The following is a 12,398-nucleotide window of genomic DNA, read 5'->3' as shown; positions in this document are numbered from 1 at the left end:
CAACAGCTGTCATGTGCAGCTGTCTCCCTTCCACCACCTCGCACTCCCACTGTACTGAAAACTAAGTTTGAGTGCAACTCCGCCTTGGAAAATAATAAATAAATGGCTTATTCACTCGGCTGCTGGCTCTTAATTGATTTTAATTGCATTTTAATCAAGCCACAGGCTTCTGCCAATTGCATTCTACGAAACTAATGTGTGAAATGTCTTTTGATGGTATCTCCCCTCGTTAAGCAATCATGTTGGTTATTGGACATATTTTTATACACTGAGATAAAAGACAGTGGGCGTCTAATAACTAGTTAACTAGATTTGAGAGCAACCAGTACTATAGTGATGCATTTAGCTTAAATACTTCAAATATTAAACTTCAAAAGTTTATATCCTAAGATTTCCTACCAATTCTTATTAAAACCAAATCAAAACTTTTAAAAAATGATCTTTTTTTTTTGTCTTCATTTGACGGTGCATAAGATTTATGTAAGAAAAATGTATTTCCGTTTCGGCGCCATAAATTTCAAAATCCCGTTCATCTTTTTTGTCGGCTTCTCTTTAGACGCGTTGACCCAGTGAAGCGTGACGTTCTGATAACCCTGCCCTGTCCTATTTATAGATGATCTCCCCTTCCATCCGTCTTTCCCAGCCGGAGAATACTTGGAAATGGGAGTACAGAGACCCCACATATGGTCGTTCAAATCATTTTCTCGTCAACCACATGTTCGATCTTTCGGTTTTGGACTATTTTTAAAAATATTGCGAAATAATTTGGCTGATTTTCACAGGCCAATATTGAATGCAAAATGTTTTTCGAATATAAAATCGAGCATCGGCGGCCTCTTGATGATTTTTATACGAACTTGTTATGAATTTGCTTGCCAAAACGAATGAATCGCGTCACACCTTATTTTCCTTTATATTTCATATACATAACTCAAAGTGAGTGATATACGGTTGAGTTTTCACTCGATGTTCTAGCTGCTCGAGACGCTCTTTCGATTTTGGCATTGGCCCAGTTACAGGTGTGCCTTTTTCCCAACATTTTCCCTCCCGCCCCCGGATTTTGAACTCTCCACGCGGGTGAAATGTTCGGATTTTGTATGATTTATTTTCTTGCCTTATGGCTTAATCGCTTGCTGTCATGTCTTCCTGCTGTTTTAGTGGCTTTTGTTGTTGTTGTGGGTGGGTCAAATGAATGGCGTTGAGTGCGATTATATGACAGCTGATGATACAAGACATCCAATAGATACTTTCGGCAAGCCTCAAAGTAACTTTAAGCACACTCAATCTAATGTTTTTTGTACACGGGGAAAAATGTTCAAGACTTTCTAATTTACAAAATAAGATATGTAATTCCTATTTGTGATAGGTAATTTAAATGATACATTTAAAATTTAGCTTATTAAACAACCTTTGATCGGAATTTAGAACTAATATTATTTTTCCCTGTGTTCTACAACTTATCGGCAACTTTATTCATGCGCTATTATCATGTTTATTTAGCCACTTCCCTATCCCCCCCCCCATTGCTCTTAGCTGAATTATAAGCGAAAAGAATGCAAACAACATTAATTTGATCAAATATGTTTTCCATGAGGCAGGCGCACATTAAAGAAACACTAATACACTGGCCAAATATTATGGCATCGTGTTGATGCGATATTTCTTGACTTGGTGCGATTTTTAGCCCGTTCGACAAGTTCGTCCCACCTAAACTGAATCAAAAAAAAAACGGTGTATAGATGTTAGGTCCCCGCTCTCTGTTGATTTTATATACATTTCTATATAATCACCCTCGTACTCTGTGTGTGTTTTTGGCTAGTTTTGGGCTGCAGTGTGGGTGTCTTTTTGGCCTGACTTTGTTTGGCCCCGAGTTGATTGAGTTTTTGGGTGCTTTAATTTGGTCAGTTGGCAACTGAACTTTCGGCTTAACTGTTGTTGTTGTTGCTAAGCCGGTGAAAATATTTAACTAAACTACCGTTTATAGTGATCCAGACATAACGAGATTTAGCATATCGCATCGGTAACTGAGTGACAATCAAACGAAACTATCGATTCTGGCCAAATTTAGTGCGAGAAATGTCTTCCAAACTGATATCATCATCGTTCCACAGTTCGCCCCTCAGCGATTGTTTTAAAGTGGGCGAGTTTGAGAGACGTCTGGGTAAGTTTGTTTAATGGGAAACAAATGCAGCGTGGGCATTAAAGGGTTAATAATGATGTCTTTGAAGGCCTAATTAGAGGTGTCTTCTGGGGTCAAGTTCAAGTGTGATTGCACCTTTTTGTGGGTGCTTCATGGGTTTTCTGTATGAAACACATTTTTATATATAAAAAATATCAATAATACTAAAGTTTTCCAATGAAAAATTAGATTTGTCATAAGTCTCAAGAGTCATAAATTGTTTGGTTCTTGTGTAAGCCTATTATTCCTTTCGCTTTTGTTAGCAAAATGTATAGCCTATAGAGTACTTATCATTTTGAAGCGAGCTTTCGATTCTGCTCTGTACCAGTTACCCTAGACACAAACCACAGAAGTAATTCTAGGTATTGGGCGATATCTCTCAAGACAAAAGAAAACAAACAAAATGTTATCAGAAACTTTTTTGTTGCGATATGTGACAGCTAACGAAGGTAAATGGCACCGGAATGGGATCTCCGTTTAGTTAGCTATGCGTCAGACGCGCACTCACAGGTGCTTCAAGTTTGGAATTTAAAAAGAAAATTAACTGAGACATACCGGAGGAAAAAGTGCTATGGCCAACTATGGGGATTACGACAATCTGGGTATGGACTTAAAATGGGTGTTTAACTAAGAGATGATCTGAAATATGTACCAAAACTAATAGATAACAAAAACGAAAGTAAAAAATAAAAGAAAGTTTAAGCTTTCAGGAAGGGAATTAAAAGCGTCATGTAAAAAGACAATCTTCAAATACTACCTTTGAAAAGAGTAACGTAACGTAAAGCCCAAAAGATAAAGTAAAGTCTAATCAATACTATATATGTTTATTATCTTTTGACTACCCAAGATCTAACTTTCTTCTTCCCATTTCTTCTTACAGATGCCCTTTTAGCCGATCTGCAGAACAGTGTGCCGGGTCAACCGCAGCAGCCCCAGCCCCAATATGGTACTGTCCAGCCCAAGCATCAACCCTTGCAACATCAACAACAACAGCAACAGTTTGTAGACAACACGCCTGGTTATGGAAGTCTCAGGGGCAAAGCCCAGCCCCAGGTGGTAAGTTTTTATAGTTATTTATAATTTAAAATCAATATTAAGTCAGTTTTTTCTAATTTTCTAGTATCAAGAGCACTACAGCGTAGAGACACGTTCCCCAACGGGAGGACAGGACTACAATGGCTCCTCGACGGTGCCGAGTTACGTTAACCAGGGATCTCTGCCACGACAGGCGGCGGCAGGAAACACTGGACTCTCAGAGCTAGACTCCTTGTTGCAGGATCTGCAGAGTGCTCGTTACAATGGGGTGGACAAGAAGGGTGAGGGAAATGATAGATTTATTGGCATTACAGGGTCTAAATTTAAGAATAATCAGTTTTGAAATGATCTGTTTATTTATTTCTCTGTCCAATCTACCTTTCTGATCTGTTAGTAATCACATACTCCTTTACTCTCCTCAGATATCGATATTCCGGTGAACTACAGCACTCCAGTCTCGAAATATAATACGATTAATAGCTATGCCACCGTGGAGGAGCGTCCCACAATGGACAGCCTGCTGAATGAACTGGACAATGCTCATATCTATGCTGTGCCCAATGGGTAAGACTATTAAGATAAAGCCTATCTACGGAAATAGAGACTAACTATGAATCTGTATCTATGTGCTTCACAGATCTGCACACAAATCACCGACGCCGGGACGTCATGTCACCATCACCGTTCGTGAAACGAAGACGGAGAAGCTGTCGGGACCCGATGGACCAGGTATTAAACAAGTTACTATAATAACTTCTTGATTCTAATTTTCGTTTGTCTTTGTAGTTGGCACTGTGGAGGAACAGATTGTTCAGCAGAAGGATTCCTATACGCCCAACCATGCTGTTCCGGGCCAACAGGTCCATCAGGCTTATACATCGCAGGCCACCAAGGAACTAGATGACTTGATGGCATCTTTATCCGACTTCAAGGTAAGTCTTATAGACAGTCAAATTAGCTATTAAAGGTTTCTTAAAGTTAATATAATATGACCTTAAATAGAAAAAGTTTCTAAAATATATTCTATCTATATTTTTAAATCAATATTTTTTATACATTTTTAATTGAAACTTGAAAAATAAACTGACTAAACTAATAATAACCAAAAATTATAATTAGATAAATATTTTAAAACTATTTCATTTCAAAAATATTATATTATGAATTTAACTCGATTACGGGATAACTTAAAGTTAAACCACGGCATTTTATGTTTTGTTTAAAAAAGCTGTAAAGTTGAAAAGCTTTCTAAGTTGTTAGAAAATAGTCTGCGTATTTAAGGCTTTTCGTTTCATTAGAGATCAATATTTAATTTTGTTAATAAGCTGGAAAACAAATATATTTTGATCATATTTTTATAGGAATGCCCAAATGCTTAGTTCGTGTCTGATAGCCGAAAGTAATGTAATAAAACTTAACTTTTAAAACACGATCTTGATAGATCTGATATTGGTATTACATTTACTTAAAAATATTGCAACAAAACCATATTCCGTAAATGCAGAAATAAAAGTATTTCTACAATTTGCCATTTAAGTCTTCCCAAATTCGGCTAATACTTACAGTGTAATTAGATTGTTGCAAATCTAAATCTATCACAAATGTTTTCACTTTTTCACCTGTCTAAGGGATACGCTCACTTTGAAAAGCGTCAAAACAGTTAGCATATGGCCGAGGGCTTTGTATTTTCCTACCACCTCATCCTTCGGCTTTTCTACTATGTATTTGGATATTTTTAGCAGGAGACAGCCCCACTGCTTGGTTTGGTTGTGTTTTGTAATGAAAACCATAAAATTAGCAGATATATCATCGTAAATCGTCTGACGCATGGCAACCGAGCGAATCTAATGACACTGCCATAGATCCATAGATCCCCATGCTCATGCCCATGCTCAAGATCCCTTAGAGAAGTCACAGAACAGCCGAGAAAGATCTTGACTTTGACATCTGCCATGACAAAACGAAGGTGGACTGATATTGGGTATACTTTAATGGGCCACATAAATTGATTAGGCTAATGAAGTCTGATTATGATGGCGAGCATTTATAGTGGCTGTCACACGATTTATTGCACACGGCGCCAAGACATTTAAAGCTTTAGATATATGCAGCTTTATTATATATTTTCTAACCGTACCTCATTAGGCCATCAATCAATTTGGCTGGCAATTGAATAAACAAAGATAATGTGCACTGCACATCTCCTTAGAATATATCCAAAAAATAGGAATTATTGTTTCCGTTCATTCGGATTAGCCTGTTTTTCGTTTTATGGCCATGCCTCTACGTCTCTTCCTCTCACATGGCTGACATTTGTTTTTAGAACTTTCTGACATCTTGAACGGAACGCCTATTTGGATGATGTATTCTAGCAGATGTCTTTTGCATTTCGTTTGGTCTTTTTACGCCGCTTTTTATGATCTTTTTTTCTTGATATATCAGTATGAGTACTGCACTGAGGCTGCTCCTTTCTTTCATTGAAATGAATTTGGGTCAAGGCTGCAGGGAGAGTTTCCTTTTATTGAATGTCCTTGGCTTGGTTCGTTAATGGAATGCATCAATCATTGGATTGGAACCGAAAACAACATTTCAGTGAAGGCTAAGGAATGCGATTTATATATAGTCTGTGAATGCGGTAAAATGCTCCCTCCCTTTTCCCTTCTCGTTCTGGGCGATTTATTTATGCAATTTCAAGACATTTTTTAAGTGCCCTACTTGTGCATAAATAAAAATACTAAAATTATTTTCTTTAACCCATAAACAATGCTAAATATTTTTCTTTGAAAATTCATTTAAAACAAGACTTGACAGGCAGATAAGCAAAAGTGTTTAAAAACATTTTTGGGACCATAGACCCAGTGATTTATTGGCTATCTTTTATTTAATTATACTATATACTTTGACAGTTAGTGGCATTTCTGCTTAAATTTTTATTAAATATTTTAAATGATATAACATATTTATGATCTAGAAGTTTAAGACCTACCCTAGCTCTAGTCTTGACCTTCTTTTGCCTTAAATTTCAAGATGTCAGCAGGGAATGCCGCGAATTGTCAGTTTGTCGCCGCGGCATTCGTTTTGCATTAATTATTAATTAATTACTAAGTGAAAAATATTTATGCACATATCTTTTAGTTTGTTGGCAATCGATTCGATGGCCACAGCAGCAGACATTCAAGTGGGGAGAAGGTGAATGGATTCTTCAGATTTTGAGTAAATTGCAATTCAATGTCATTGACGAATGGCAGGCGTGCATATAGAAAGTATCGCGTATATGAGAGGTCGGGCCGCCTGGTAATTATTTAATATCATTTTCAATTTTCTGCCAAGCGTCTGCCAGGGGGGCGGCCAAACGAGGCAAGAGGCGTGGCAAGGCGTGTCCGTGACTTTTGTTGATATGATAAATATGAAAATTAAATAGAAAAGCCTCTTGGCCCCTCCGTTCTTTCTGTCTATATGTATGGAAAGCGCAAATATATAAAAAAAAAAAAAAATACAAATATATTCGGATATAAACAATATTGCACACGGCCCGTCGGATTTTCCCGGCACTTTTCCTACCCACACACAGACGAACACCACAAACGGACAGTTAGTCGCACCGCCCACCCTCCTCTCCCACTTGTCAACGCGTTTTCCACAGCGCCGCGTTTTGCTATAGTTTTTCATTGCAAATCATTTGCATGGCTATTTTCGAAAGCGTTTTTTATTCTATTTTCCCCCTTTATTTCTATAACCCAACCAATCCATTTTGCTATAACTGTGTGCTTGTAGAGTGTCTGATATATTTTCTATATTTTTGTTTGCGCTTTCATTGCCATCCATCTGCCGTTTCAAAACCGCATTCGTATTCGCATTTACCGCCCCTTTCCGCCACCCGCGCCATATTCATTGATCGAGATTTCCTCTGCGCCTGCTTCCTGTCCCCCCTGGATTCTCCCTGGCTTATTGGCCACGACTGGAAACGTGTGCCGAACACGCTCATGCGCTTTTTATGGGGAAATCCTGTTGACCAGCCGGTCGACGTTCATTTTTATACTCCACGGCAAGCGACGAATTCAGCAGTTCCACTGCCTTGTGTACGATTTTGGTCTTAAAATAGCCAACGAAAATATTGAAATAAGAAATCCCCGCCAACGCTTTAGGCTATGGCAATTGGCGCGGTAGGGGAAACAGGAGCGGAGTTTCAGTGGAACGGGTGGGCGGGCATATGTTGTTAGAACTGTGAGATATCTTCAATTTAATAGGAAATAAAACTTTATTTTTAACAAGGCGGGTAATATTTATATTTATTTTTGGCTAAAGGAATTCAAATTTTTCAAAAAAAATCAAAAGTTTGAACTATGCAAGATTTTTGGTTGAGGATCTAGGCATCCTGTAGCCATCGTAGTTCAGATCTTACTATGGGTTTTAGCTGTCCACGCTTAATGGTTTTTCAGGTCTAGTCATAAAATATTTTGAGTTATTTTATAACTTTATCATAATGCATATTTTCTTTTTTAAAAGTTTCATTAATAGTGTTAAATGCAAAGACAGTTAGTTATCATTGAAAAGAGTCAAGAAAATCTGAATTGCTAAGCTGAAAAACCTGTAATATATATTTAAAGCTTTCTATAAAAAATATACAAAATATTTAAAATAAGAAAGGGTTTATTTTAATGCCAAAACACAAAGAATTTCAAACTCTCAGCTCTAGATTATAAGCCCTTTGCCTTTCCCTTACTGATCCTCCCCCTGCCAATCTCTGAGGACGCTCAATTAGGCATCTACTTAGTTAAGCTGAAGCAGGCAGAACACAAGCACGCCCAATGAAAATGCAAAGTTTATGAAAGAAAAATTGAATATTGAAATGGAGACTCGACAGACAAGATCCACACACACTCTCACCCACATTCACATACAAAGGAGAATCCCCTTTGGCCGCCCACTCCTCCCACTCTTCCTACGTTCTTTCGTATTTTTGGCAATGAACGAAAACTACGTCAACGTAGAAGAAAAATGCTTCTTTGCATATGAGGAGAGCGTCGTGCGCAACGAGGTCCACACACACACTCGCACACACACACACTCAGATATATGACTATATAGTTCAGTCAGGAGAATCTGTGCGAAGAGGAAGAGAAACATTATTTTTGATATTTTGATTATATTTTTTTTTTGGTGGCGGCGGCTAAAAGCAAAAGTTTTTGTGCTAGCGCTCACACAACTTTTGATTCAGTCGAGGCAAGCACATCGACGTAAGACCACCGCCGCAGGATCACCAGAGGATAGTTGGGATAGTACTAATCGGGATCGTTATTCACATTTACAGGTTAGCAACGGAACAAACGGCATCGGAAACGGAAGTCATTCGCAACAGCATTCGTCGACGGTGCAACATCAGACGGTAACCGACTACGCCAGACCGAACAAGGGTAGCCAACAGGCCCATCTCACCCAGACGATCGAGGAGACGACCATCGTCGAGGACAGTCGCGAGGATCAGTTGGATTCTATGCTAGGAAATTTACAAGCGAATATGAGTCGCCAAGGAGTTAATACCGTACAGAAGGGCTGCTGCAATGCCTGCGAGAAGCCCATTGTTGGCCAGGTGATCACCGCCCTGGGCAAGACATGGCATCCAGAGCACTTCACTTGCAATCACTGCAGCCAGGAGTTGGGTACCCGCAATTTCTTCGAACGCGATGGCTTCCCCTACTGCGAACCGGATTACCATAATCTGTTTAGCCCACGTTGCGCCTACTGTAACGGTGCCATTCTGGACAAGTGCGTAACGGCGCTGGACAAGACCTGGCACACAGAGCACTTCTTCTGCGCCCAATGTGGCCAGCAGTTCGGCGAGGAGGGATTCCATGAGCGCGATGGCAAGCCCTACTGTCGCAACGATTACTTCGAGATGTTTGCCCCGAAGTGCAATGGCTGCAACAGGGCCATCATGGAGAACTACATCTCGGCGTTGAACTCGCAGTGGCATCCGGACTGCTTCGTCTGCAGGGTAGGTTTCTTTGCCCTATCTATATGCTATAATAATCCATTCATATTGTCATTTTACTTTAGCCCAGAAGATAGAAAAGGGGTTTTTCAGCTTTTATATCATTTTTCATGTTTTTACTTTCACATTCACTTCCATATCAAATGAATCATTTAGAAGGCTGAAGAAGAATCCCTGGAGATTCTAAAATCTCTCATTTGCCTTGTCCTTTTGCTAATTCTGATCATTTGTACACTTTTTAATCGTTCATCCTGATCAAATTTATCCTTTAGGATTGCAAGAAGGCCGTTCGCGGCAAGTCCTTCTACGCCATGGAGGGCAAGCCCGTATGTCCACAGTGCGTGGGCGTCGATGAGGAGGAGTAGAAGAGATCCAAAAACAACAACAACAACAACAGCAGCAAACTTGTTGCTGAAGTTCAGCAGCCAAAACGAAAATAGAACCCGGTGGCAGCGGCTTCAGATACATTTTTGTATCTAGCTGCGTGCCACTTTTTTTTTATTATCAGCGTCATGAAGATTTCGGGCGGCCAAAACAGCTGCCCGCCGTCCGTCTCGGGCTATTTTCGTTGCGGGTCTAGGAGCAACACAAAAGCAACATATACACAGCAGCAACACGCACAGCAGCAACATCGGCAGTGGCAACAGCAATTTAACCCCCTTATTACCCCCTTTTTTTCGCTCGCCCAGCTGGCCCGCTCCTCCCGAAGGGGCAGGTGCCGCTGGGGACAATGAGTCTCGCGAGTCCCCGAAAACCAGCCCTCTATGATGGTCTTTTTGCCCCCCTTTTGCCCCTGAACTCCCACGACTTGTTGAACACTTTTCTATGCAATTTTTGTAGGCTTAAGTTAATAGGTACTTTTTAAATTTGAAATCATTTATGAAAATGACCAACAATATTGTAATTTGTTTTTGTAAATAAAATTTTAATAATTAAACATTACAAAAAATAGAAACAAACACAAAAAAAAAACAAACAAACAACAAAAAACAAGAACAGAAAATGGGGATTGGAAAAGTTGAAAAGTGTTTTTTGACTTTTCAAGGTGGCGGCGACCTTCGGGCGGCTATAAACCGCCCACCCAAAGCCACCCACCATAGGACCTCGTGTCAAGGTCAGTGTCAGTGTCAGCTGGCCTTGACACATGTGTCTGTTGCTGTGTCCCACCTCCACCTTCTCCTCAGTTTTTTGTTCTTGTTGCTATTTTTCCGGTTGATAAACAAATTACAATATTGTAGATACGATTTTCAATTTTCAATTTTCGGCTTTCGATTAGCGAAAGCAATAATTTCCACCAAAACTAAGACTATTTTCGTTGCTGACGGTTGTAGTCAGCATTTATATGCTCCGCATAGTACTTGGCCATATATCTGTCTATAATGGACATAAGACTAGCACTGTTTATTGCCAGTCTTTAATGGGCATCCCAGGGTGTTAATTGAATTGATTGGCCCAACTAAATTTATAAAAATCTCAACAATATCCCAATGTACGAGTATTGCCAAAAATAGATCAATTTCAAGAATGCAAAAATGCAATCACTATATAAATATATAAAATACATAATTGAAATTCTCCATTGACTGAAGGAGAGAATTCGTGCCATATATATATATATATATATATATTTTTGATTTATTTTTAGTTCATATCGTTATTGATTATTTGGTTAAAATTTTCTTGCTGTGCCCCACTTATGAGTTTCCTTTCATATGATCAACAAAGAAGTATTACGAAATGGTTTTTTGGGTTGGAAAATTGTTGCACCTGTTGTTTATGGAATGATTGATTTGTCTGAGGTGGTGAAAAGCGAAAATAGGTATTCGCTAGCAGATATCACGTTCTCAATGATCCTTAGTTCCATGGTTCGATTGCTGTTGCCAGTTGGCTGATATCGTCCTCTGGCCCCTCTCTTTCTTTCTAACCAATCCCTCGCTTTTGGATGCTGGCCAAAAGCGTGCGCAAAATGTTATTGTCTTAAGACAATTGTTGCTGTTCTGGCTGCTGAAATGTTTTTCCAAAAGCCCCTAAAAAAACAGAATGAAACAAATGTCTTGGGCACTCTTCTTTCATATATTTATCATATTTAAATTTCCTCAAATCTTGTTTTCTGTGAAATGTACAATCTTTGTTTTCCAATTAGCTTGACACTCAGGCACAGTGGTGCCAGGGTATCAAAGTCCTCCATGCGACACTTTTGGTTGCTGACAAAATTCTAATTAGGTTTTTCAGGCCAGGCGTAAAATTTTGCACAGCGAATATTATGTTGTCGACTCTCGATCGGTTTTGGCCTGGTCCGTCATGCTATATGGCAACTAATTTATGGTCGTAATTAGCCTCAGACGGGGACTGCAAAAGCCATTTGGCCCACCATACATCATCCTCGTACCTCGCATATATTCCCGAAACACACATTATCATTAGGTACATGGCTAGTGCCAAGATGGTGTAGTTTTGATCTTGAGGCGTAGTAACCGTTTCTAGTTTTCATATACTGCGTTTCTACAAGGTTCTTGTGCATCTATCATCCCTCTTCTAATGCCTTTACTTAATAAATATCTAATTTTAATGTCAATTACTAAAATCTTTCTTTATACTATCGCTCACAGGACTGCCGACAGCCCTTCCAGGGTGGCTCGTTCTTCGACCACGAGGGTCTGCCGTACTGTGAGACGCACTACCATGCCAAGCGAGGATCACTGTGTGCCGGTTGCTCGAAACCCATCACCGGACGCTGCATCACGGCCATGTTTAAGAAATTCCACCCGGAACACTTCGTCTGCGCCTTCTGCCTCAAGCAGTTGAACAAGGGAACTTTCAAGGAGCAAAAGGACAAGCCGTACTGCCACACCTGCTTCGACAAGATATTCGGATGAATTCGCAGCTGCCAAACTATAGTTATGGATATAATACTGTTTTTTATACGATTTACGAACCCAAACCCACACGCACATGTGCCCCCATTACACCCCCCTCCCGTACACTTACTTACCGTGCATCTGTGCTTTGTATAACCGAGTCAATTTAGTAATTTAATTAACGCCATTCGAGCAGGATACGATAATAGAAAGCAAACGTAATCAATTAGCAGACACTAATCCTAATCAATAATGTTGGTCACTTTGATATTGCTACTCGTTCGATAGGAAAAGACCACAGAACAGAATGATAAATAAATATGATAAATCCAAA

At 39.5% G+C, this 12,398-nt stretch overlaps 1 protein-coding gene across 8 annotated transcripts in view; it reads left to right on the top strand.

Annotated features, from left to right (window-relative positions):
• Positions 1-12,398, top strand: part of LOC108106950 (leupaxin) — a 25,085-nt gene extending 12,687 nt beyond the window's left edge. For 4 of the 8 annotated variants that reach the window (XM_017214224.2, XM_017214222.2, XM_041819785.1 and 1 more), the window contains 7 exons: positions 3,060-3,235; positions 3,300-3,495; positions 3,637-3,778; positions 3,852-3,943; positions 4,001-4,146; positions 8,526-9,209; positions 11,816-12,398. In XM_017214224.2, coding sequence (XP_017069713.1) covers positions 3,060-3,235; positions 3,300-3,495; positions 3,637-3,778; positions 3,852-3,943; positions 4,001-4,146; positions 8,526-9,209; positions 11,816-12,082 — 1,703 coding nt within the window. In that variant the 3' untranslated portion in view covers positions 12,083-12,398. Of the gene's footprint in view, positions 1-1,984; positions 2,162-2,699; positions 2,782-3,059; positions 3,236-3,299; positions 3,496-3,636; positions 3,779-3,851; positions 3,944-4,000; positions 4,147-8,525; positions 9,210-9,478; positions 10,144-11,815 lie in introns of those variants that run through there. The other 4 variants (XM_017214221.2, XM_017214220.2, XM_017214223.2 and 1 more) reach the window with 3 other exon arrangements.

This window comes from Drosophila eugracilis, unplaced genomic scaffold, assembly GCF_018153835.1.
Source record: "Drosophila eugracilis isolate 14026-0451.02 unplaced genomic scaffold, ASM1815383v1 contig_952, whole genome shotgun sequence".
Classification (NCBI taxonomy): domain Eukaryota; kingdom Metazoa; phylum Arthropoda; class Insecta; order Diptera; family Drosophilidae; genus Drosophila; species Drosophila eugracilis.
This window is presented reverse-complemented; position numbering and strand designations above follow the sequence as displayed.